This window comes from Colossoma macropomum, unplaced genomic scaffold (genome assembly GCF_904425465.1).
Source record: "Colossoma macropomum unplaced genomic scaffold, Colossoma_macropomum, whole genome shotgun sequence".
Lineage (NCBI taxonomy): Eukaryota > Metazoa > Chordata > Actinopteri > Characiformes > Serrasalmidae > Colossoma > Colossoma macropomum.
This window is the reverse complement of record NW_023495280.1, coordinates 2,282,962-2,309,319: the sequence shown is the minus strand read 5'-3', so window position 1 is coordinate 2,309,319 and position 26,358 is coordinate 2,282,962. Positions and strand designations below refer to the sequence as shown.

Below are 26,358 nucleotides of genomic sequence, written 5' to 3'. Positions count from 1 at the left end.
CTATCAGCACACTTGTTCCCGCATATCACTTAGCTAGTGCACACAATCCTGGATGACCATCACTGTCCAAACTTCTAATGCAGCTTACAGCTAAAACTAACACTAACTAGTTAATTAACAGCTAATTAACAAAGCTTAAGTGGCTGTTTTAGAGCAGTTAAAACACAAAACGTGCGGCACAGCAAGCAGAGATTACGAAATCCAGGACCAGAAACCGGATTCAAGGCTTAACTCTCCTGCTCTGAGAAATGTGGTGAATATAGGCCCAGATCTGACCTCTGTATTGGACAGTACAATTCAACAAACACAAGAATGCAGCTTAGAAACTGGAACACAGCCTCTATGTTGCTTAAATGCACTGGATACTTCTTATTTTACTTCTTGGATTCTATTTAGTAAACAGTACATAAAAACCATACATTATACATTCAAGTTGAACTTGCAGAATTTAAATTCTGTATTATGCTTAATAATATTACAACAAAGAAGAGACAGCACTCAGGAGTTCCTTTCTGAATTTTTCATGGCAGGACTAATTATTGTAAGCCCTATTAAACATTGTAAGTCCTATTAAATATCAATTAGGCTGGGATTATGGAGCCATAATGTCAATTATCAAAAATTATCAAAATTTTTGTTATCGACATGCACTTTTTCAATAAAACATTTTCATCAGTCAATTCCCCAATCCAGTATTAGCAGCAAAGACATGAACCCTGAACAACTGCTACTGCAGAACACTAAATGGTGCCATGTACCTTTAACCCTCTATTTGCACAAACTAGCAAGATAGTTAGCAGAGTTAGCTAGAAAGCTATTTTCATTGCTGCTGCAAAAGGCCACATGCTCTCCAACTTTATTTTCCCTTTCATTTGTATTCGTATTATGTATATTTTAAATGTGTGATGTTAAAAAGCTAAATTAGACAATGGACCTTCATTTTTCCCTAAATTTGTTCTTGAGAAAAGGCCCTAAAAAAAGTCTGTCAGATTCATGACATGCTCTTAAACCACAGAACTGTTCGTACCTTTTTGCTCTCAAGTGTGCACAGATTTTGTTCTTACCTAAGAACAAATCCCCAAAAAAAAAACGTCAGAATCTTTGTGAAAACTGTGTAAGTGGACTAATTTTCTCCTTAAAAACAATTAGTGAATGAGACCAATTGTCCTGAGAACATTTTTTAATTTATAATTACTGTTTTTGTCATATATTCATAGGCTTTTTGGTTTCTTAAGAGTTAAAAATACAGATTAAAACTGACCATAAAAAAAAGACAATTAGTTATTTTAAGTGATACGGGGAACACTTGTTGGCCACATTACCCAGGCCTTAGAGTTATGCATGTCTATCATCATCATCAACAATAGGCAAAAACAGCATAACTTACGGACCAATCCATGCTTCACTTGTTTCATAGAAGCATACAACTCAGTTTCTGTCAGAATACCAGATAATGTTTAATTTGCATGAATATGACGTTAGGTGTATTTATTAGGTTTTCTTTTGGTTGCATAATCAATACTAACCTTAGCATGGTTGCAAATTTTGTCTTCATCTTTTACAACCTAGTTTGGGAATGCAGCACTTCTAAACATTGTATCAGACTAATGTGAATTAGTATTTACATGAAACTGAGAAATTTATAAATAGACTCGATGCCATTTTTGTCAAAGTTCTGTAAAGCTTGTAAACCTGGCAACAGCTGCTAAGAAACAACATTTGTGGCAGAGCATCGATAAGTCACTTAATAGGCCGCAGTACCTATGTTATTACGTATCATTATACCACCAGACAATAAAATATTACTTGTAGCATTTTAAATACAGTCCATTGCTTGCAACAAGTGTCCCATTTAATAATTTAGATAAAGAAGCCGGCTCTAACCAGCAGAGGGCACAGGGAGGCTACAAGGCTAGTGCCTTTATTTGGCCAAAGATACATTCAGTGAGCACTGCCTCAGATATATAATACATCCACTCAAGAGCCACTTATTATAAAACCTTTTAGCTGGTAGCTCCACCTTGCTGGTGTACAGATAGAGACTGCACTAGTGGTGGGCAAAATGAGATAAATTGTTCTCGTGATAAGTCACAATACCCTTTTCTGAGCATATCGTAGGGGTCGTCAGTACTTAGAATGCTGACTAACTACATGTTTAATTTCAAAGTGAGCATATTTAGGCCTGTTCAATTGAATTTCGTGCAACACAGTTTGTAAAACATCGAAAAAAATCACTGTAGTTGTACACTGTAAAAGACGCAGTAAGAGTGTACTCACACTAGGTGATCCGTACCATACCCAAGCATGTTTTACCCCAAAAGTCTAGTTTGTTGACTAGCATCGCTCTGTACTGTACCGTTCAGTTGGATATGGGCACAGTATGCATCTAGCGTGATCGCTAACCATGCCCGAGCATGGAACTCAAACTTGATGTCAATGATGCGAAATATGGGTTAAAAATGGTTCTCACCTTATTGAAGAACATGAAGTATAGTTGGCGAGTAAAGCCGCAAATTCTTCCTTAATGTCAACTACCTCTGTAAAAATCTTTTTATATGTGCAACACAATTAACAGAATATTTCTGCATTGCATAATTGATAAATCTGTATAACGTGAGAGGGCCGTGGAACGTTAAGCGCAATGTGAGCACAGTCCAGCTGGGAAGTGGGGAGGGGACAATCGTGCTTGGGCACAGTACAAGGCAACTGGGCATAGTGTGAGTACTGGAGAAAGATCGTTGATATTGATCTTACAGCAAAACAAATACACCCCTCCCCTCAATACTCTTTCAGAAGCTAACGGCAGGCTTGTTGTTCATCAGACAATGTTGACGAGTGCACCAGGGCCCCTGCTATGAGCTCCGCCTTGAAGAGATGTTGGATTGGTTCAGAAATTTCATGCTTGGTTTGTTCCGACCCTAACAGGTCTACGTTCCCCCAGTATTTAGGCAAAAACACTCATGGTTGTGCCATTCTTGTCATGAGATCACATTACTACAGTTTGTGATTGTACACCTATATTGTGGACTGACAGGTTAGGTGGGGCTCAGAAGGTGGCCAATGAGTAGATGTACGAGTCCTATTACCAAGGACACAATTAAGTCGTCTTTATCGTCCCATATAACCTGAGAAATCCTCCTCCTCCTCTTCATCCAATAAGCAGTCATTTTCTGGGTCCATTCTGCCTGTGTGCATGGCCCTATATCCCGTTTGTGTCTCAGAGGAGTCTTTCAGCTGTGACAGTACGTCTGTCTGCGAGTTTCTCTGTGACTGATTGTGTGTCTGAAGTCCCACTAAAGGGGGCATTCCTGTTTGTGGCTTTGAAAAGTAGAGTGCATCTTCCTCCAGTTCTCTTAGCAACAGAGGTAAAAGAGGCCTGCTAATCTCTTTAGCATTACACGCTTCATCCACCACTTCCTCCTCTAGTTGCAGAGACTTCAGTGTCACTGAGAACAGGTTAATGTTCGTAGAAGTGCCTCCTGCCTTGTTCATTTGCCCTCCTGCCGTTTCTGCTTCTTTCGACTTGGAAGGGTTTGGTTTTTCTACTCTCAAATTACTCAAACCGACCTGCGTGATATTTGTGACCTCGCTGTGTTGAAGCTGAGAGAGTGTTACGCCACTGAAAGCAGTCTGTTCTGCTTCAATACTACACCCCCCAGAATTCTCTGACTCTGCGCAGAGAGTGATGGCTGTGCTAGCAGAACTTTGTCCACTGCTGGTGGCTGAGGAAACACTGTCATTGGTGGGTCGATACATGTAGACACAGTCATTCTCTTTCTCATCATCATCTTCGTCGTCATCATGATCATCATTCTGCTGAGAGAGGTAGAGCATGAATCTTAATTTCTTTCATTTTTAATAATCAACAGTTTTACTAAGTACTTTTAAAAATAATTTGAAAAACAAAGCTGTCAAATTACTATATAGACAAAACCTGCCACTAAGGATTATATGACGGTTTTGACTTTACAATATTGCTTTAACAAACAATAGAGGTATGTAAGTAAAGTTTTTAATGTACAAAATGCAACACTATTAGCAGTTAGTACTGCTACAGTGAGACCTTTACCAAGAGCCGTGAATCTGCTCCAAAATAAAATACACCATGGAACAAACTACTAGAACCTGTACTGTACCAACATTAAATAGCATAGCCATGTATCCTTTAATCATCATGAACATCCCGCACTTTTTCTAACAATGCTTAATGTCAAAACTTTCACTTTTTTAGCAGCCTCTGTTCATCAAAAACACTCATGATGGGAATGCTAATTTCTGCTAGAAGGGAAATGAGATTCCCCATTACATCTTAGCATCAAGCTAAGAACGGGAGGGTTCACTTTGCTCAGTCTACACACGGACTTCAGACAAACGAAGCTTGAAATTCAGGTAATGTTGTATACATACACAACTTGTAAAACCAGGTTCTTAAGTAAAGGTAAGTTTAAGATGTCTTCATGCCTTTTACTTCATTTACACAAAGCTTGTAAGTGTATGCATATCAGATGTATGTTTTTGTGAGCTTTATTTATTTATTTTTTTTTTACTTCTCCATGCCAGGTGGGACATGAGTTTTCACCTTTTTGAGGAAGAAAAAGTTCTGTGCTCCTTCATCTGCCCTGCTGCAGCTTTTGTGATTGTTTATAAGCTTCACTCAGAGTAGGGACTGTATCACGTGATCAGAGTGTGAGAGGAAAGTGGGAGCTTGTGAAAGCAGAGCTGACATGCACATCAAAAAATCTCTGGTGAAACTGCAATTAGTTTGAGTAAATTGCAGTGTCCACGATAACATAACTATGTGTGTCTTTTATTGTTGTTGAAATGTTTTGTTTTCTTATGTTGGTTAAATGTTTTTGAATTGACTTTTTTTTTTTACTTAATTGAAAAGTAAAAGTAAATAAATTCAAATTTAAAAAGAAGGCAACGTAGTGAATATTCTAGAGCTGAAATGAACATTCAGCTGTAATTCAGACATGAAGAAGATGCAACAAAAGGACCAACCCTGCAGTTCCTGTTTTCTTTAACCTCTTCCTCATGCCAGCGCTCCTCAAACTGATGAAGATGTTTAGGTTTGCTTGACTTTTCGTAGTACTTGGCTACCGAAATAATGATCTCCTCTGGTGAAAGGTAGCTGCTGGACACAAAATCCATCTGATAAAAAGAGAAGGTTAGATTAATGTAATATTTTGGTGAAAGGTTGCTCAATTTTTCCATTACCCCACTTGCAATACTTACAGTGCCCCCCCCAAAAAATATTAGGACATTTGCGCCATACTTAAAATGTATTACATTTGTTGTGTTACGAAACAAAATGTCAAACCAAACCAAGTGGCGGTTATTAGGCCATTACAGGACTGTAATTTTCTTTAAAGCAAAATATTCTTTCAGAAGTTTCAGTCTCTTGTCATTTAAGCAGTTTCTTTGCATCCAAAAAGACGTAAATTTTTCAGTTCACAATCCCATCAATGAACACAGGCTTACTGACACTACTGTAACAAAAACAGCTCCAGAACAGGGCTAGGCAATCTGAACATATTTAATGTTATGTTCTGAGCATATGTTTGGTATTGCCAGTCCCTTGCCAAAAGCATGTTTGGTTACAATGAGAGCATAATTAGTCCTGTTTTATTAGATCTGTGATAGCATATTATGTGACATATTGAATTAAATTACAGTATTTATTGTTTTGATATAATTTTACGTCTTTTCCAATTTATCCGATGTCAAAAAAATATGCACGACATATCATGATGTATTATGAAATTTTGATATTTCATTTTTTCCATAATGCCTACTTCTACTCTAAACTTGACCTTTCCACTGTGCTTTACAGAACCCTTAGTGCAGTATAGTCGAAGTTCTTCTCCACACAGAGTCTCCTATCAGTCTGTGTTTTTCTCTTAAACAAATCTCATATTGTTTGTTTTGTGAATTGAGCTAAATAACTTAATTTATTATTAATATTTAACAAAAAATGGCTGAAGTGTCTGAATAGATTTTTGTCCACTGGTTTCTGACACTGTATATAAATGTTAGAAATCATTCTAGTCATTTCTTGGAGTATGACAAGCTTTTGCCATATCACCAAGGCCGAAAGATTGATTGTTAATATAAATCGCAATTTAAACAAGTACAATTTTAAAATGGCAAGTGCACCCCTGATTTGATGCGAGTGATGATTTTGATATATTTCACACAGTGTTTTGGATGATCAAATATATTCTGTGTAAATGCAAAACTGTGTAAATTTGTAAAAAGCTCCCTCACAAAAAGTTATTACATGAAATGATTATGAACACACTGCCTGATGTCTGAGACGTTGTTTCACAATAGTTTTGAGAAGAGTTTGATCTAAAATGTATTTTTAATAAATTCATGTCGGAGAGGGATGCAAGAAAAAACACATTCCATATAAAAGCTAGTGATAGTGAATAAAATGAGTATCTAGTGATAGCTAGATAGTGAATAAAATGGCTATAATTGTGTTGTAGACATGTGACCCCTGGTTCCTCTCACCAGTAAGAAATCTTTACAATGAACCATTTCACACCAAACCAATTACTCTGAAAAGTCTGAAAAAATTCAGACTTAACCAGTGCAGATGCCTATAGTTTATCTGATATGATACTGGAGAAATTAACAGAATGTTTATACCATTAGTGAAAAAGACCAGAATGTTGTGCTAACTTTATCATCATATTAAGAAGTAATCTTATTGTGAACATTCCAGTTTGCCACTTACCAACTTTTCCTAAAAAAGTTTATATTTTTTTAGAGAATTTTAACTATATCCAATATATTTCCCATAATATTATCTACATATGTACTCATTTACAATACTCATTTCTAAATGCCACCTGATCCTGGCATATATCCCTATTAATGTGGAGATGCGGAGTCTGTTTATCAGAGATACAGTGATGAAAGCACATTAGCATGGTGCAGGTGTGGTGAGCCAAAGTACAGGTTTATTGCAGTTATATGGTACTCCATTAAAGTGCATGCACACACAGTGGGAATGGCAGTGGAAAATATTAATACAACTAACAGGTTACAGTCTCTCACTTTACTTTTAGTTTTGTTTCCTTATTTTCAATAAAAAAATCTAATTTCCATGCCCAGCCTAATAAATCTAAAACTACCTCCATGTCATTTATCAACAGTCCTCTGCATTCATTAAGCTAAAAGCTCCCTAAATTCCTGCATAATTAATGGGTTAAGATGTAAACAAAGCCATTCAGAGTGGTTTGGTGTGAAATGCTCAGTTCTAGAAAAACAGAGTCAGAACTGTCAACAGTGGTGGTGACAGGAACCAGACATCCATCTTAAAAATAAAAATAAAAAATAAAAATAAAAAGCTCCCTCAAAGTTATTACATGAAAAGGTTATAAAATGGTTATGGTACACTGCCTGATGTCTGAGACATTGTTTTACAATAGTTTTGAGAAGATTTTGGCCTTAAAATCCATTCATAGTGGAGGGAAACATGCAGGGCATTGCGAGGCAAAATAGTCCCCAAAGAAAACTTATTGCAGATTATCCACTATTTTATTATTAACAACATTCTATAAAAACTCAGAAGATATGTGTACGTTCACTGGTGGTTTGTATAGTAAATAAAATGGCTATATTTGTGTTGTAGACAAGATAACCTCTAGTTCCTATCACCACCACTGTAAAGAAATCCGAGTCTCTCTAACGAACCATTTCACCACCCCGAATAACTCTGTTTACATCTCAAACAATGATTTGCACAGAACATTTGCAAAAATGGTGGATTAAACTCTTCAGACGTCTGTTTATATCACCACCACGGAAAAATAAGACTACAAAGATTTTTTTAATGAGTAATCTCTATTAATGCCTTGGGTTTAAGTAGATCATAACAATCCTTGTTTATATCAAAGGTCTGGGTAACCTTTTACTTTGGAACTGCAGTTTGAACTAATTGGGTAGAATGGTCTGTATACAGAGTGTCAAAACAGAAGTTGAACCCAATCTGGGAGGTGTTCATTTGTTCTAGCTTGAAATGTGCCCTGATTAACATGCTGTAGTGAATTCTGCTCTTGAATGCACAGAGCTTTATAATGGTGCAGCTGAGTTTTTGAGGTGTTTAGTTGGGTTTCAGGGTTTACCAGAGTTTTGGGCAGACTTCTCTTCAGCTTGCAGAAGAACCCAGTATAGGCAAGGCTGGCTGTGATAATCAGCAAACCCAGTCCGACCAGCACAAACCCTGCAGTCCAACCAGCTACAGATGTCACAAAAGCTGGAAGAAAGAAGGACACTCATGAAAGCAAGCATGCATCATAAGCTATTTTTAAGGCAGCACAGAGCATTTCAGCAGATCAATGTCAAAGTTAAACTAAATATAGCTGTAGCATTTTATTTTAGACCAAGGGAATTCCAAAAGAAGAAGAAGAACAGAACTTAATCTTCAGTATCTATGCTGAGAATGCTGGATTTACTAAGAAGCTTTACTCCAGATCTGTTAGTTTCTTATCCAGATCTATTAGTTAGTTATTAGTAATTAAGTAGTTTTTGACCTGATACTTTTGTACTTCTACTCAAGTTGTTTTTGGGAGGGTACTTTCACTTGTGTCATTATTTTACCCAGGCATCTATAGTTTTACTTGAGTATTGATTTAGGCTGCTCTACCTATCTCTGCTTATTACTTTGTTTATTCACTTATTCACCATCACAAGTGTGCTATGTGTCAACCAAATGCTTGGTTGAATTTTCCACTCACTCTTGTGTCCTTTGAACATCTGTTGTGGGTTTTTTTTTGGTCCATATTTGCATGAGTTAAAAACATCCCTATTTCCAAAAAAGTTAGGGACGCTGTGCAAAATGTAAATAAAAACAAAATGCAAATGATATGCAAATCGTTTAAACCCTATATTTCATTGAAAATAGTACAAAGACAACATATTGACTGTTGAAACTGAAAAATCGTATTGTTTTTTGAAAAATATATGCCCATTTTGAATTTGATGGCAAAAACACGTTCCAAAAAAGTTGGGATGGGGGCACCAAAAGGATGGTAAAGTTGTGTAATGCTAAAAAGACACCTGGTGGTTGATTGAGTCTTTTAGAAGTAAATATGGGGAGGGGTTCACCACTCTGTGAAAGACTGCACGGGCAAATAGTGCAACAATTCAAGAATAACGTTTCTCAACATAAAATAGCTAAGTACTTGGGGATTTCATCGTCTACAGTACATAATGTCATTAAAAGATTCTGAGAATCTGGAGAAATCTCTGTATGCAAGGGACAAGGTTAAAAACCAGTATTTGCTGGTCGTCACCTTTGGGCCCTCAGGTGGCACTGCATTAAAACAAGACATGATTCTGTAGTAGAAATCACTGCACTGGTCCAGGAACACTTCATAGACAATGGTTTTCAGAAAACAGTTTGTCACTGCATCCACAAATGTAAGTCAAAACTCTAAAACACAAAGAAGAAAATCATATATAAACAGGATCCAGAAACCCCGCCGCCTTCTCTGGTCCTGAGCTCGATTGAGATGGACTGAGGCGAAGTGGAAAAGTGTTCTGTGATCCGACAAATCAATAATTGTTTTTGGAAATCATGGACACTGTGTCCTCTGGGCTAAAGATCACTCAGCTTGTTATCAGGGCACAGTTCAAAAGCCAGTATGATGGTATAGGGGTGCATTAGTGCACATGGCATGGGTGACGTGCACATCTATGAAGGCACCATTAATGCTGAATGATATACACATGTTTTGGCAATATATGCTGCCATCCAGATGATGTCTTTTTCAGGGAAGGCCTTGCTTATTTCAGCAAGACAATGCCAAACCACATTCTGCACGTATTACAGCAGCATTGCTCGGTATTAAAAGAGTCCGGGCACTAAACTGGCCTGCCTGCAGTCCAGACCTGTCATCCACTGATAACATTTTATGCATTATGAAATGAAAAATACTGCAAATGAGACCCCAAACTGTTGGGCAGCTGAAATCCTATATCAAACAAGAATGGGATATCATTTTTACTTTCAAAACTCCAGCAATTGGTCTCCTCAGTTCCCAAATGCTTATAGAGGGTTGTTAAAAGAAGAGATGATGAAAAACAATGATAAACATGCCCCCGTCACAACTTTTTTGGAACGTGTTGTTGGCATCAAATTCAAAATGGGCATATATTTTTCATAAAACATTAAAATTTCTCAGTTTCAACATCTGATATGTTGTCATTGTAGTATTTTATTTTTAAAAAATATGGTTTACTTGATTTGCACATCACAGCATTCTATTTTTATTGACATTCTGCACAGTGTCCCAACCGTTTAGCTAAAGGCCAGTACGACTAGCTACATTTTTCAATAGATCTTGATTGTCTGGCTTGATAAGGCTTGTCTTGTTCAAATATGTTTCAGAAATGGATTGGAAATGGATAGAAATGTGTCTACTGAGTGCTGACTAGCAGAAACCTTTTGCTCTACCCATAGATAAATCTGATATATGGCCATAAAGGCATATATATATCATGAACGGAGGAATATATTTTAAAATATGTACATATATGTTGTGTACATGTATTTAAGAGCCTGTTTACACCTCACAATAAATTGTGTTTAGGTCCAGATCATATCTGCACTGCAAAAATATAGTCAATGTATCTTTTATTTCTCATTTTGAGATTGCTGCAACCCTATCTTAAGATTATTTAACTTATTTTACACATTTTTGCTTGTTTTAAGTGATTTTATTAAGTCAGATTGTCTCACTATATTGGAAGATAATTTGGCTTAGTTCTTACAACAAGCAAAATTATCTAGTGAGATAATCTGACTTAGTAAAATCACCTAAAACAAAAAGAATGTCTAGAAATAATTTTACAATAAACATACAATAAATTTCAAAATGAGAAATATTAGATATATTGCCTAGATTAAAGATAATTTTACTTGACAAGATATATTTCTTTGCAATGTAGATAAACTATGGCTGGATTGTTTACACTTTTCACAAAAATGTGTCCCCAGCGTGACCAAATGAGATCTGATTGAATTTTTGATGCATAAAAAACACATCAACACATACTTTTACTTTAGTTTACTCTCTTCCCCATTACGATACAAGTGGACAACTCAGCTTGGGGTTAATTTCAGCCTGGCATATCCTCCATCTTTCCTTTCGTTGTTAATTCTCTCACCTGCTAGTCAGCGCTCAGCGGACACATTTCCAATCTCATAATTATATACAGATAACAAAAACACATTCCATTCATGCTTGTGCTAAATGTGGTTAGATCCGTTTCTGACCCGCGGTTTAAGTGATCGGATTGTAATCCGTTCACAGTGTGTCCTGGTGGCGTTTACACTTGGCTTTTCACAACATGAAACAGATGTTTGATTTTAAATATTCAATTATTTGAATGTGTCAGAGAATAATGTTTTCATTAATTTCATGTTTTATTGCACAGCTTACAGTGTTAAAAGTTAAGAATGTTTTTGTCTTCTCCTGTAAACTTATTAATATGTGGAGACACTTATTAATATAACAAACTAGCTGTAGCACTGCTACCGTAATTTTTACTCACCAATTAGTAACTACATAATGTAATTATAGTAATAACAGTTATACAGTGTGTTAGACCCCCGGTTAACCAAACCCACAGTGCTTCTGATGGTATTTTAAAACAAATCAGTTCTGAGTGACAGAAAAAAATAAGACAAAACAAGGCAGCTGTTTTGTATAAAATTAAGGCAGCTAGTTTGCAAGTAAAATGGTCTCCTTCACATAATACAGGCCTTCAGTCATGCACACTCCACCATATAGATGGAACAGCGACGAATAACAGATTTTACCTCCCAAAAATTGTCAGGTGGTGCAAAAAATATTACATTTTCAAGATATTTACGACTACTATAAATGTGTATAATCTAGTCTTTGTACTTGGACCCCCATATAAACCTTCGTCCTTGAACTCAGGGTTTTACTATTTACAAATAGATTAAGACCATTATAAAAATAACACATTTTCATTGTTTTTCAGTGTCGCATCACCTGACCTGGCAAATTTAGCCTAACCACGGCACAAAAATTACAAATTTGTCAATACTTTTGAAAGGGTTACTGACCTTGGGATTGCATCATAAAGGTTGCCTGGGATCTTCACAAGATTTAACAAGAACTAGTAAATAATTGACTGTTAGTTCTGAAGTGCAATCTATAAAAATTCTGCCTTAATCCCTGCACTGCTTTACATGGTAAACTAAAAGGCTAGATAACAGGGGTGCAACGATTATTCAACTTACTTGACTAAAATCGACTAAAATTAGATGGCAACTAATTAGCTGGTGACGTCATTGGTGACAAGTCTTTCTCGCGCTCACTAGAAATGTTTTGACGTTACCACTTAAGGAGTAACTACACCCTATTATGTTCAGCTAATTCCAACCCTGGCTCAACTTGAAAAATGCTAAAAAATGGGAGGGGCACGCTGGGAGGGGCACTGCAGTGATGTTTGGATTTGGAGGTGGGGCTGCAAGGGAAACCAAGTGGGTTGGGCCGGGCTGCTGTCTTTTTAGAGCTGGCGTATATTAGATACCAGAAGATATTGAGAGTGACCAAATCAAAGAGCACTTTTGCAACTTACGAGGTTGACGATTTTTCTCTACTACCATCCCCATCTTCAACGAGGGAAAATGTTTCTGATCAGGCACAGCGTCTACAGACTTAACAGTATGAGCCACTGACTCAAGCCGCCGAAGAGTTGACGTAGTGCCAGAAAATGATTAGCAGCAAGTGATAGAGGTGTCCGAACAGTAGAACATTCCCTAAAACTGTGACTACTAGCTTCTAATGATCTGTTCAGCAGGTCCACATTCAATATAACCCAACGCCTGATTTCTTAGATGTACCAAATTCCGAATGAATAAAGTGGATTTCTTAAAACATTGTTAAATTTCATTCAGTTTGACATGAGGGTCACAGACTGCATCACAGGTCATCCAAAGTTTGTTGCAGTGGCCCTAAATCCTTACATTCTGCAAGCTGTTCATGGCACTACCAGTGTTACATCTAAGTCAGTTCGCCTCAAATTCATGTTCCCCTTTATAAATTGAACCCTCGGACGCGCACACTCACTAAACAGAAATCAACGGCAAGCACCACTGGTACTACAGAAAGCGAGGAAAAAGTTTTAGAAAGGCTGTACAGACGAAAGATTGACACAGATGCAATACTGGCAGATATATGGATACAGCTGTACTATTTGTAAAGCCAACCTTAGCTGGTATGGGAGCACATCTTCCATGTTGGAGCATCTGAAAAGGAAACACGTCGGTTCACTGGATGAAGATAATTTCATCTCAGTAAGACAGTTGTGCTAGCGAGCTAGTTAGCTAATTTCAAAAGCTGTCCTACTTCATGTTATGAGCTGTAACATCTATTTCAAAATGCATGTTCTCTGGAATTGTTAATGGAGTTCACTTTCCAAATAACGCTTACACTTTTAAACATTGCATCGTTGTCTTAATGTCGAGGCCACCGGTGCATTCAAATTTGGCGAACATAGAGAACGCTTGCAAACAGTTGCAAACAGTTTCAAACAGTTTCTCTTTTCCACGAACGTTTGGCACCACTCGCAAACAGTTTCAGGAGATAGTTCTCTGTGAACATACAGGGAAGTTGGATGAAGGGTTACTGTTGAAATTAAATTTAACTGTTCATAGAGAACAAGTTTGCCACAAACATTTGCCAGTTTTCCATCTGCTCCATCAGAGCACATCTTCTCTGCAGCGTGGAATATCTGCTCTGAGAGGAGAGCGAGCCTCTCACAAGAGCACATAGAGATGCTGACATTTCTTTGTTACAATAAAGACTTGTGACTGTAGAATTTAGTTGAAGGAGAATGTAGACGGACAGCAGAATGCACAGAGCACTGACAGACTGCACTGTTTAAATTTAAAAATTTAGATTGATTTCTTTTATTTACTTGATTAAGAGAAAACTGATTTTGTTTTGTTTTATTGTATTGCTGCTACATGTACAACCTTGGTTTTAAATTTTGCGATTAAAAAAAAATATTGGTGTTTTATTTATCTTTTGTATTAGCAGGAAAGTTAATTAAAACAATGAATCTTTGAATAAGTTATTCATTTTAATTGTCTTTAATGTTACTTCGCCAGTGCATAAAAAAGCTGATAGCTACACAAGAGTTATTTGGTAATTTATAATCCAACTAATCAATTATTCGTTTCAATAATCGATTATTTGATTATTATTATTATTGATTATTTGACTATCAAATTAGTAGTTTGTTGCAGCCCTACTACAGAACAGCTGAAAATTGGTTAATAATGAATAAAGACACTTAGCTAGTAGTACACTGAGGCCTAGACAAGCACTACATAATGTATACTTGTATGATAAAGTTTGGGCACCTTTCAGTTGCAAAGTCTCTTAATTTTATTTTATTTTATTTATTTAACCAGGCAAATCATTAAGAACAGTTTCTTTTTTTTACAGTGACGGCCTGGGAGTCTTTTGAGGGAGAGGAGGTAATGGCTAAAAGAAAAATAATACTTGCAATGATCACAACAATCACAACATACAACAAACACTACATGACAGCCATGTAAACACACAAACATCAAACAAATAGCTAACGAGTGACAGCATCAAAAAATATCACCAGCGAAAACAAAAGTAACATGCAAAAACAAATTAAAACAAACCAACAAAACAAATACAGGAGCAGCAAAGAATCAAACATATAGGAGAACGTAAGAATGTAAATAGCTCATGAGGCTTTAAATGACTCATTAGGACTAAAAAGCTGATTATATTTCCAAAGTGTAATAAACTCCCTTTAAAACTTGTGGTAAACACTCAGCAGCTACCCCTAAGCAGCTGGCTGAGGATCTGAAAAGAAGCTAATTGATGCCTACAAAACACAAGGTCACAATTTCCACTGTCTGAAATGTCACTAAGAAAGGCAAATCAAAACCTCATTATGACAGCAAAGGACCTGCAGAAAGGTTTAGCTGATAGAGGAGTGGTGGTCTAAGTTATTCAAATATAAATTAACTGTGCATTCACATTAACAAATATTATTTTTGAATAGTTTGCTGTAGAGCTCATGTTTACTAAAATGAACAAAGAACATAATTCGGCCAGGGGTGCCCAAACGCCTACATACATACTGTCTTTAGTGAGTGACTGTGTACGATACAGGCTGCTTTTCCCCCAAAGTAGGAAAACAGTGTATCCAGTACTGTGCAAATGACTTAGCCATCTGTGAAAATAATAATAACGAAGATATTTATCTGGAAAGTAAGCGTTTATTGAAAAACTATAGATGAATAAATACAAATAAACAATATGTTGTAACTTGACATCTGTGTGTTAGTTTAACCATTTCCAAAGCTCTCCATTACTTAGTTACCATTCAATAATCAGTTTATCTGATCAACACTCACTGATCAAGTGAGCTGCTAATGTAATTGAACAAATTTGGAGGAAATCAGTTTTACTGTATTTATCTTTATGTATTTTTTTCAAATGTTAGTGCTTTTACAAGCAAAAACACGCTCACTGTTGAGATGAACAGTTTTTAAATATTTTATGACTGCCTAAGACTTCTGCAAAGTGCTGTAATCGCTAAATTATTCTTCTGGCCAGTGTGCTAAGAGTGTTTACGTGATGTTTTAGGTCAATGTACACTGCAATACTGATACTGATAGTTTTCGAGCGACACATTGGAAACAATGATAATGCAAGATCAATATTAGGATGACAGCAAAGAAAAGCGAAAATTTTGGCTTTTAGTAACTACATGTCAGTGCGAAATGCTGCAAAGGACCTTGAGACAGCTTACCTCCTCTCTCCTCTACTGCACTGGTGAAATCACAGACCCAGTCAGAAATCCGAGTGTTCTTGTTGACATTGTGATGTGGTTTTGCCCGCACACAGTACTTTCCTCCTCGTTCAAGATTTAGTAGCACATACGTGTATGTACTCAATGTCTTATTGTGCTGATGGGTGAGTGAATCCATGTTTCCTAACATGTAAACCTGTTAAAAATAAAAATAATTATAATCACTCAAAAGAACCAAATCAATCCCCACTGTGTAGTATGCTAGTATGCTATGGTTTTAGGAACTGAGAAAACAAGATCCCTACTTCTAGAAAGAATATTGTTCAATTGATCTATTCATGCTCCACCCACAAATGTAATTTTTCATAGTAACAGTTGCTAAATAGTACAAGCTTTACAGGACACTAACAAAAATCGCATTTAAAGGAATGAGAAATTGCGGCACACAACTTGTCGAAATCTGTACATTTAGAGTTACTCATTCTAAATTAGTTTAAACAGGTGAAGTACAACAATATGTCACGCCTCCCTCCGGCCTGGCTGGAACTACAGCCAACGGGGCCGCCCAGGACTCCAATTCCTGAACTCCTTGCTGCATCACATGACTCTGGACTCTCACCAATCCAACTAACAGCGCTCCTCATCTCCAGACTACTGAATTCACTCACACCTGTTCCTTATTACTTTTGTTGGTTAGTTTAGTATTTAATGCCTGGGCTGTTACACATTGACTATTTTACTCTTTGGATCTGCCTTATATTCCCACCCACCAATCACACAGCACATCCACACAATACCTGGGTGATCTCTAAAAATAATTAGCAGAATATTTTCTAGTTATTCACAATTATCAATTACACACCACTCCCCATATATGCAGTTCACTCCAGCTTCTGGCCAGTGTGGCCAGCTCAAAGATATGAGCATCAAGAAAGGTCTACAATGCTACTCTCCCCCGGCAGAGTATTATTTTAATCTACTTGGTAAATTATGATGACCTACCATTACACATCATGTCTAAGCCTGCTATCAAAGTATCCTACTCTCCAAATACTCATCCAGTACATATATCCAAAGTGAGAGTCAAACTCCTGTGTCTCTTTTGTTTGTTTAAACCTGTTTATCTTTGTATTGAGCTGTAGTGAGGCACACACGGCAGCATTTAAGACAGAACAGAAAGGCAGCCTTATCTAGTTAGCTTGGTTAACCTTCACAGGAGTTTAGTGCAGTTGACTAGTATTACATTCACCTTTTTGAAGGTGGGTCATCCAAAGTATTACTTTACCGGCTATGTAACTAATAAGGATTTATCTACTTGATTCATTTCATAAAGGTGGCCATTCAGACAGTTCAGCTCTTTGTATGTATTTCATTAACATGCCTGTCCAGAATGAACTTAATTCCACCTTTAAAAAGTGCTAAGCAAGTGCTACGTTTTTTGGCGGCACAGTGTGTTTCCCCCCCACAGTGGGTGGTGCTGGTGGTGCCACAGTAGGTTGCTAACCAGATTTAGCCATGTTTTCCTAGCCGTGCAGATGGAGAGGGGCGGAGTACTGATTCAATAAAAGTGATGTCACATTCCATCAAAAATGGTGCTTGTATAATTCAGAAACGTTTTTTTTTCAGAAACCCAATTTTTACCTTTTCATCTCCTGCCTTCTTCCAGTGTATGTCGAACCTGATACCTTTGTAGAAACGTAAACTTTCATTGGTGGACACTCTATTTGGCAGAGAGATGTTGATGTTGAGGCAATCGCCGCAGCCAGCCAGAGTCACAGAAGGAGGACCGAGGATGGCTGAATCAAACACAAATGCAAAAAGAAGCGTATTGGTTGCATCATCCAAGAGCTATACATGTCTGCATTTACTCATAAAAGGCCATTCCAGCTTTAAAGAATCACCTACTCATAGTATAAGGTGTGAAGTATTTTTCGATTACAGATGATAATCTGTTGCCATGTGATGCCCAAAGGCGGAGAACATATTGGCGCTCAATGTTCTTCATGTAGTTGGAGACATTGATGGTTGTACTCTTGCACTTTTCCTGTTTTTTTGTGGCTGATTCAGTACTGATGTGGAAAGAACACAAACATGAGAGACCAAAAATTGAAACAGAGAGGTAAATATGCAATAATCTGAACAAAAATAAGTTGAATAACAGTAGCATGGATAATAATACTGGAACCCTTTCAGATATTCCTTGAGGAGGTTTATGTCAGTTGGGCTTAGATGTAAAATATAAACAATAATAATAATAATAATAATAATAATATTGAACCATCTCTGCAAACCTTGATTTTCTGCAATACTTGTTTAGCTAAATTAGAATTAGAAGCCATATGGTGCTTAGAAGCCAACCTTTAGACTTGAAAGATTTAGACTTGAAAAATTAGATTTAATAAGCTGTTAATCTCATCAGAAAGCATCTATTTGCTGAGGAAAACACTAAAATCAGAAAAAATACAGATATCATTAGTACAAAAAAAATAGTAATTTTACATGTCAGTGTATTTGTTTAACCATTTCCTGCCCTCTCCTTAAACCCAATCTAAAACCCAGTATTCATTTTACTGATCATCTGATATCTGTTTTATCTAATCAATACTTCATTATTTAGTTAAATCAGGTGTGCTGATGGAATATAATAAATTGGTGTAATGGCAATCTGGAACCAAACTTTGTTCCTCAAATTTGCTCACAGGATATCAACTACTTTTTTTGGAAAAAAGGGAAATTCTTGTTATGTTTTACTGTTTGTTTATTTGCATATTTTCTAATAATATACAGTGATTTTATAATCAAAAACACAGCGATTGCCAAATAAGTGGTTTTAAATAATGCGGTAAGGTTCCCAAGACTTTTGCACAGTACTGTAATGTTAGATGTTATATTATAAAATGATAGAATTTATCTGTATTCTGTATATACAAATAAAGCTATAGTCTTATATGGAGAGTTTTACTGTTATCATGCACTTCTTGATCAACTTTGAATGCCCTCACCTCACATTCACACTGTAAATAGTTCCTGACGGTGTGCCTACTCCAGGACTCCAGTGCAAGACAGTGTCAAAGTTGTTAGACACCACTGTTACGTTTTGTGGTTGAGGGAATGGAACAATGACTAAGAACAACAGACATTAGTTACATCATTAATGATAATGAAACATACATTAATGATAGTCCCATCATTAAAAATAAAAATGCACATTCATAAATATTCAGAAATGTTTTATACCAGATATTACATGTATATATTACATTGTGATGACCACCTTCAAGTTGCATTTATGTTTAGTTAGAGATTTAGTTTTAGTTAAAAATGCAGCATCAAAATATTCACACTTTCTAAGACGTTTAGGGTGCTGGAGCCTATGAAATATTCAATTCATTTGAAGTAAAATGATTTGACCAGTAAACTTACCTTGAGTGTCAAGAACCATGAAATAAAAGTGCAGCAGAAATATCACCCTCATGTTAAACGAGAATCAGATTCGCATCAACATATTGTCCCTGTAAAAAGAAAAACAAAATCAAAATGGCCTGTTGGGAGAGGGCGCTTAGTTATTGGAACAAAAACTCCTATAGCTGAATTGCACAGGGCATCTGCGATTTTGATTTATAGCTATTTTTTAACATCACAAATATAAAGAAAAGTATGTTTTGTCCAATTGTCACCAAACTTAAAATGCTTGCTCATGGCATTGTGCTGAAACAGATCCACAAGGTATGTCAGATCAAAGAGTAACAACTACAAAATGAGGCAAATGTGCTTGGACCCCACAGATTGCCACTCATATTTCTTTTTGGAACGCACTTTAGTTTGGCTGAAGGTGAATGCAGGTAAACATTCATGTTACAGTGCCTTGAACTCAAGACTCATCTTCAGTGAGCGTAATGTATTGTACACAATGATCAGTAACGTAGTAGTAAGTCACGTTAGTCATGAGTCATTTGGTGTGTATCCTGGTTTCATTTTCATAATGAGGGTGGGAGTCTGAATAAGGCTTAAACATCATCCGCCATGAACTTACCCTGCAAATTGTAACATGATTTAGTAATATGTTCAGGAAAATACCTTTAACTTGAATATAGGACTGTTACTGGAATTAATTTTTTTTCCATACTGCTGAGTTCTTTAATATACAGTTAAATTTTATCTACGTAAAGCTTTTACAACAGATGTGCCAGAAAAGGCCAGCCAGAAAACTGGATCCAGATCACCAATGAGGGTTGCAGAGGCAGTAAGCATGAGAACAAAACTCTGAGAAACCAAGACTCAAACAAGGAACACATTCCACCTCTGGAACATGCCGGAAAGTGGCATTAAGACAATACGGTTAAAATAAATACAAAAAACTAAACAATAAAAAGGCTGCTTATAGATCAAGCTGATGTATTCAACATTTTCAGTATTCGATGTTTTTGGCAACAATAACAAGGATAGAATAGATAGGATAGAAGGATAAATAATATACTGTAGTTGTCTTTTTTAGGAATTTTTGTTACAATATCTGTCTCAAGATGTGACTGTCACTTTTGAAAGACAAGGCACTTGAATATTAATGTATTATAATTTCATGTAGTCATATCTGAATCATCTACAGCTCTTAATTGTTCTGAAAATAAAAAACCCCTCTGATTCCAAACTTTTAAACAAAAGTGATATTAGCAGAAGCTCTCAGATCGAACCGAAGAAAGAGATGCCAATAACTCATGTAAAAGACTTTCAGATGTCACAAAAGCGCATACAATTTTACTCTAATCTAAAAATCTAAAGAAATATCTGTAACCTGCTATGATTAGAATACAAAAGGCAATCAATCTAAGGCCCTACTCAAGCCTTGATAAATTTAAATATACAGTTAGGCCCAGAAATATTTGGCCAGTGACACAAGTTTTGGCATTTTAGCTGTTTACCAAAACATATTCAAGATACAGTTGTATAATCAACCTGGGCTTAAAGCGCAGACTCTCAGCTTTAATTTGAGGTATTCACATTCTAATTGGAGGAAGGGTTTAGGAATTACAGCTCTTTAATATGTAGCTGCCTCTTTTTCAAGGGACCAAAGGTAACTGGACAATAATCTCAAAAGCTATTTCATGGGCTGCTTGGGCTATTCCCTTGTTAATCCATCATCAACTAAGCAGGTAAAAGGTCTGGAGTTGATTCCAGGTGTGGCATTTGCATTTGGAAGCTGTTGCTGTGAACCCACAACCTGCGGTCCAAGGAGCTCTCAATGGAAGGGAAACAGACCATCATCAGATGGAAAAAAAGAAGAAATCCATCAGAGAGATAGCAGAAATGTTAGGAGTGGCCAAATCAACAGTTTGGTACATTCTGGGAAAAAAGAGCGCACTGGTGAGCTTGGGAACTCAAAAAGGCCTGGACGTCCACGGAAGAAAACAGTGGTGGATGATCACAGAATCCTTTCCATGGTGAAGAAAAACCCCTTCACAACATCCACCCAAGTGAAGAACACTCTCCAGGAAGTAGGTGTATCAGTATCTAAGTCTACCATAAAGAGAAGACTTCATGAGAGCAAATACAGAGGGTTCACCACAAGGTGCAAACCATCAATCAGCCTCAAAAATAGAAAGGCCAGATTAGACTTTGCCAAAAAACATCTAAAGAAGCCAGCCCAGTTCTGGAACAGCATTCTTTGGACAGATGAAACTAAGATCAACCTGTACCAGAATGATGGGAAGAAGAAAGTATGGAGAAAGCTTGGAACGGCTCATGATCCAAAGCACACTACATCCTCTGTAAAACATGGTGGAGGCAGTGTGATGGCATGGGCATGCATGGCTTCCAATGGCACTGGGTCACTAGTGTTTATTGATGATGTGACAGAAGACAGAAGCAGCCGGATGAATTCTGAAGTGTACAGGGATATACTTTCTGCTCAGATTCAACCAAATGCAGCAAGGTTGATTGGACGTCGCTTCACAGAACAGATGGACAATGACCCAAAACATACAGCGAAAGCAACTGGAGTTTTTTAAGGCAAAGAAGTGGAATATTCTGCAAGCTTTGAATATTCTGAGTCAATCACCAGATCTCAACCCGATCGAGCATGCATTTCACTCGCTTAAGACAAAACTTAAGGCAGAAAGACCCACAAACAAGCAACAACTGAAGACAGCTGCAGTAAAGACCTGGCAAAGCATCACATAGGAGGAAACCCAGCGTTTGGTGATGTCCATGGGTTCCAGACTTCAGGCAGCCATTGCCTGCAAAGGATTCTCAACAAAGTATTAAAAATGAACATTTTATTTATGGTAAAGTCCAATTTTGTCCAATTACTTTTGAGCCCCTGAGTGAGGAGGCTTTGTAGAAAAATGGTTGCAATTCCTAAACGTTTCATAGGATATTTTTGTTCAACCCCTTGAATTAAACCTGAAGGTCTACACTTCAATTGCATCTCAGTTGTTTCATTACAAATCCAATGTGGTGGCATGCAGAGCCCAATTCATGAAGATTGTGTCACTGTCCAAATATTTATGGGCCTAACTGTATAACAATAAACATACACATGTATAAAAAATATTGTGAGTCAGGTTTAGGCAGAGGTTTTACAAGTTATGCAAGATATAAATGGGAAAATTTGTTTTGGGAAACAATAAGATCTTTAAGACAAACCAACTAATAGGAAAAAGTATTAGTTCATGCTCAAAATGTGCACAATTAAGCAAAAACATCAAATTGACAGTAAATCCCTCTACATAACTAAACTTTCTGCAACACAAGACAATTTCCCTGACTTAGGTTAAACTTAAGCCTAGACGAACTATAATTTTTAATTACTGAAACATCATTGGCATCATTGTAATTGCAAAATTACAGGCCTGCCAACGCCCTGCATGTATCCCCCCACCATGAATGGATTTAAAAAATACATTTTAGACTAAAACGTCCTCAAAACATCTATCATTTCATGTAATAACTTTCTGTGAAGGAGCTTTCAGAGGTGGACATCTGGTTCTGATCACCACTGTGAACAATACTGACTGTAAGTTTCTCCTAGTTTATTACTCTGAATGACTTTATTTACCTGTTCACAACTTAAATAATCAGAAATGAATCAATGGCATTCCAGCATTTTCCAAATTTAAGCCAGAAGGTGGTGATAAGCGTGCCGATGTATTTCCACCAGTGTGCTAGGCAAGAGCCAGTCAAATTCCACATGTAAATGAGGCCCTACATATTAAATACCCATGCCAAGTAAATCTCTGTTTGGCTGCCAAAGACAATTAAAGAATGTCCTTCCCATTTTTTGAAATTACACATGATAAATTTGGGAGTCACAGAATCACAAAAAAAAGGGAAGTACATAACCTGCACTGGAATCATTTCCAACACTTCTTTAATTCTTGAATTGTGATTATTTGTGTACTTATGCCACAGCAGTTATTAATAGTCCTTTCTCTTTCCTCTTAGCTGTCACCACATTTATCATTATTGGAGTATTTTTCCAAAATAATATACTGATATAAATATTCTATGTACTCAACATGTATGATATTCCTGCTCATATTATGTTTTTGTGTTTTAATTTTAATGTTGAGATTTCAATATGATAAGTGTGACTGTATGCATGCTTCATTTATACAAATCTTACATTAAGCAGAGGTCCCCAGTCTTCATTCACAATGGGCCAGTGTGGCTGCAGGTTTTCACTCTTGTCCAGCAGAAGCACCTGATTCCACTTCTTTAACCAGTTCTTCAAGCAACAGAGTTATTATATGAGCTTTGCTCCAGGTAGCCAGCTCTCCATAGATGAGAATAGTGACCTGCTTTAATCCATGTTAGGGATGCACCGATATGGAAAAATGTGGCCTGATGCTGATATCCAACAATTTTCATGTATATATCTGCAGAGAATGAGACATAAACATTTATAAAATTAAGCAACTGGGACTAGATCTACTTGGATTAGCATAACAGAAAATACAACTTACTCTGTATGGTTAGAAATGCAGTAAAATGAATAAAACACATATTTTAGTGCAGTCAGCAAAGCGTCACCTGAACATACTGCTTTTCTGGAGCAAGTTTTTTTTATACAGCACATTTCATACACGAAAGCAATTCCATGTGCTTTACATAAAAAAAAGACAAAAAGAACATTAAAAGGAAAAATAAAGACAAAGTGCTCAAGTGTGAGTAACAAAAACAAAATAAAAAATGAAGTGCTAGAAAGACACAAAATGCAACAGCTTAAAAAAGTAAAACAAATAATTAAAAGGAAGAACAAAATAACAGGACAATAAATACCTAATCAAATACCGTTTTGAAATATCAGTCAAATCTGTCTGATCCTGATATTTTTTACCAAACATCTGCCGATACAGATATGATTCTGTATCATCTGTGTTCAATAAACAGACCAAAAGTCTTTATAAAAACCTGCAAAAAGATTCAACTTGTGCACAATAAACCAGCAACAGCTGGAAGTTCAAAAACATCAGAACACCTTTACATCAGAAAGCAATGGATTATCACTGTATCTATGCTATCAGTGTAGAAACAGCCGGGCAACTGTCGAAAAAAAAAACATTAGTCTCTAAACTGCAACACTGCCGGATACCAGACCACCAGGGCTGCCAGTGTCCCCAAACCTAATAATCCTCTGGAACATCATCTTGTTCACCATGTTGCAATGATGTGAAGGTATCTCCTACAGCTTTGCCTTTCACATTTGCTGCAGGTATATGTTCCATCAAATTCATCCATGCTCTCCCCAAGCTTTGAAACACCTTAATCAAAACAAGCTCTACGATGTTCCTAAAAATGTGTGTGTATATATATATATACACACACACACACACACACACACACACACACACACACACACACACACAATATATATATATATACACACACACACACACATACATACATATACACACTATATACACATACATATTTTAATATATAATATATATAATTTTATATGAATATTTTTAATTACCCAGAGTATTGTTTCTTTTGGACAGCAGTAGTAGTCTGTAGTGCAGCAGTAGTGGTGAACTCCACTTCTGGAGACCCATAAACAATACCTTATCTGGGATCCTAGAAACTCTGCTTTAAAGAGATGGTCAATCTTCCATTGCCTTAGAGGGTTCACAAACTTTTTGCATCACTGACCTTGACTGTTTAAATCATTTGCTCATTTTATTTATCATACTAACTTATAATTATGGGACTCTTGCTCATCATTATGACTTACAATATATTTTACTCAGTGGCGAAAACGTGCTTCCATTCGATACTCATCCATACCTTTATGCTGTCTCATAATTCACTGCCTTAGCAGGAAGCCTTTATGGAGAATTAAGGTGTGTCAGTCCTCTCATTTGTTACAGTCAGGTAAAAGAACAGCTTAAAAAGACAAACGCAGCAGTAGTTACACTGCTGTGTTACACTGCCATTCTCAGATACATAAGCACTTCCTGTACTAAATTCGCCATTATAACGTAGAATTACATTATACTACATTATAATGGTTAATTTAATACAAAAAGCATTTCGGTGTGTCTGTGTGTGACGCAGACTTCAAGCACTTCAAGCAAATGGCGAATGGGAAGCCAACTTCAACCTCAACTTCAGCTTCGTACACTGAGAGCTAACGTAGAGTTACATATCTATCATTAAACTAACTGAATGGACATTTTACAGTGGACAGGTGTCGACTACGACCTGTTCATCTACTTATCGTTTAAAAAACGACACAGAAAGCGAAAGCGCACCGCAGTGTTAGAAACACGAGTTAAAGCTACGAAATAACACAGGTTTAGTCACTAACATGAATACTCACCACATAAAATGCTGTTCGGAGGCGCAAAGGTCCTCTGAGGAGAACGTTGAAAATACCTGGAGTTAAAAGAGAGCCAGCAGAAACGAGTCACTTGCCCATTCTTCTGTCGGTTTTCATGTTTCGTCTGAGAGAATTCATTTTCTTAAAACTCGCTGTTGTATATTCCCACCCGCATTCCGACAAGACCCGCCTCCTGTGCTGCGATTGGCTGAAAACGGCGTGACTCATGTTCTAGGATTGGCTATTAGCTGGTCATTCTAGCCACTAGCGCTGTATGAGCGGCCACATGCAAGCCAATCCTGGCACTGGAGGCAGGGCTTATCTTAATACAGGTGGGGAAACGAAATTACGCCTCCAAAAGGCGTTCTCGACAATCACGTGACTCTCCTTTCACGTTCAACGTGTTCACACACGGATGTAAAATTAAAGGCGTAGCACAAGTGGATATTTAGATGAACGATTGTATTAATGTAGATTTTTTTGGAGGATAAGGGAGGTTATGCTCTATATTAACGTTACTTTAAAGAATAAAAGCCGAGTCAAGTCAATTTAAGGTTTATTTACATACCGCTTTTTACAACATCAGTTGTTGCAAAGCTGCTTTACAGAAAAAGCCGGGTCCAAGCCCCCGTGAGCAAGCCAATGGCGACAGGGGCAAAGAAAAACTCCCAAACTCTCTAAGAACA

At 36.9% G+C, this 26,358-nt stretch overlaps 1 protein-coding gene across 2 annotated transcripts; it reads right to left on the bottom strand.

Annotated features, from left to right (window-relative positions):
* Positions 1-1,165: 1,165 nt before the first annotated feature.
* On the bottom strand, positions 1,166-25,855 carry LOC118801556 (interferon lambda receptor 1-like). 2 transcript variants are annotated; one of them, XM_036561909.1, is made up of 10 exons: positions 25,673-25,855; positions 23,474-23,726; positions 19,276-19,364; positions 18,855-18,975; positions 17,758-17,921; positions 17,494-17,648; positions 15,853-16,048; positions 8,136-8,266; positions 5,002-5,151; positions 1,166-3,816 (listed from the first exon to the last, which is right to left on the bottom strand). In XM_036561909.1, the coding sequence occupies exons 3-10, from the start codon at positions 19,325-19,327 to the stop codon at positions 3,109-3,111; spliced, it is 1,677 nt and encodes a 558-aa protein (XP_036417802.1). In that variant the 5' UTR covers positions 19,328-19,364; positions 23,474-23,726; positions 25,673-25,855; the 3' UTR covers positions 1,166-3,108. The 2 variants fall into 2 exon arrangements, with proteins under 2 accessions (XP_036417802.1, XP_036417803.1); XM_036561910.1 differs by having other exon boundaries at positions 1,166-3,813.
* Positions 25,856-26,358: the final 503 nt, after the last annotated feature.

Bases quoted from the DNA above. Each gene is read 5' to 3' on its own strand.
- LOC118801556 (XM_036561909.1), bottom strand. From the start codon at position 19,327: ATGAGGGTGATATTTCTGCTGCACTTTTATTTCATGGTTCTTGACACT. The intron at 17,922-18,854 runs GTGAGGGCATTC...TTTCCACATCAG, and splicing joins ATTTACAGTGTGAATGTGAG to TACTGAATCAGCCACAAAAA. The intron at 17,649-17,757 runs GTAGGTGATTCT...TGTTTGATTCAG, and splicing joins CTTCACACCTTATACTATGA to CCATCCTCGGTCCTCCTTCT.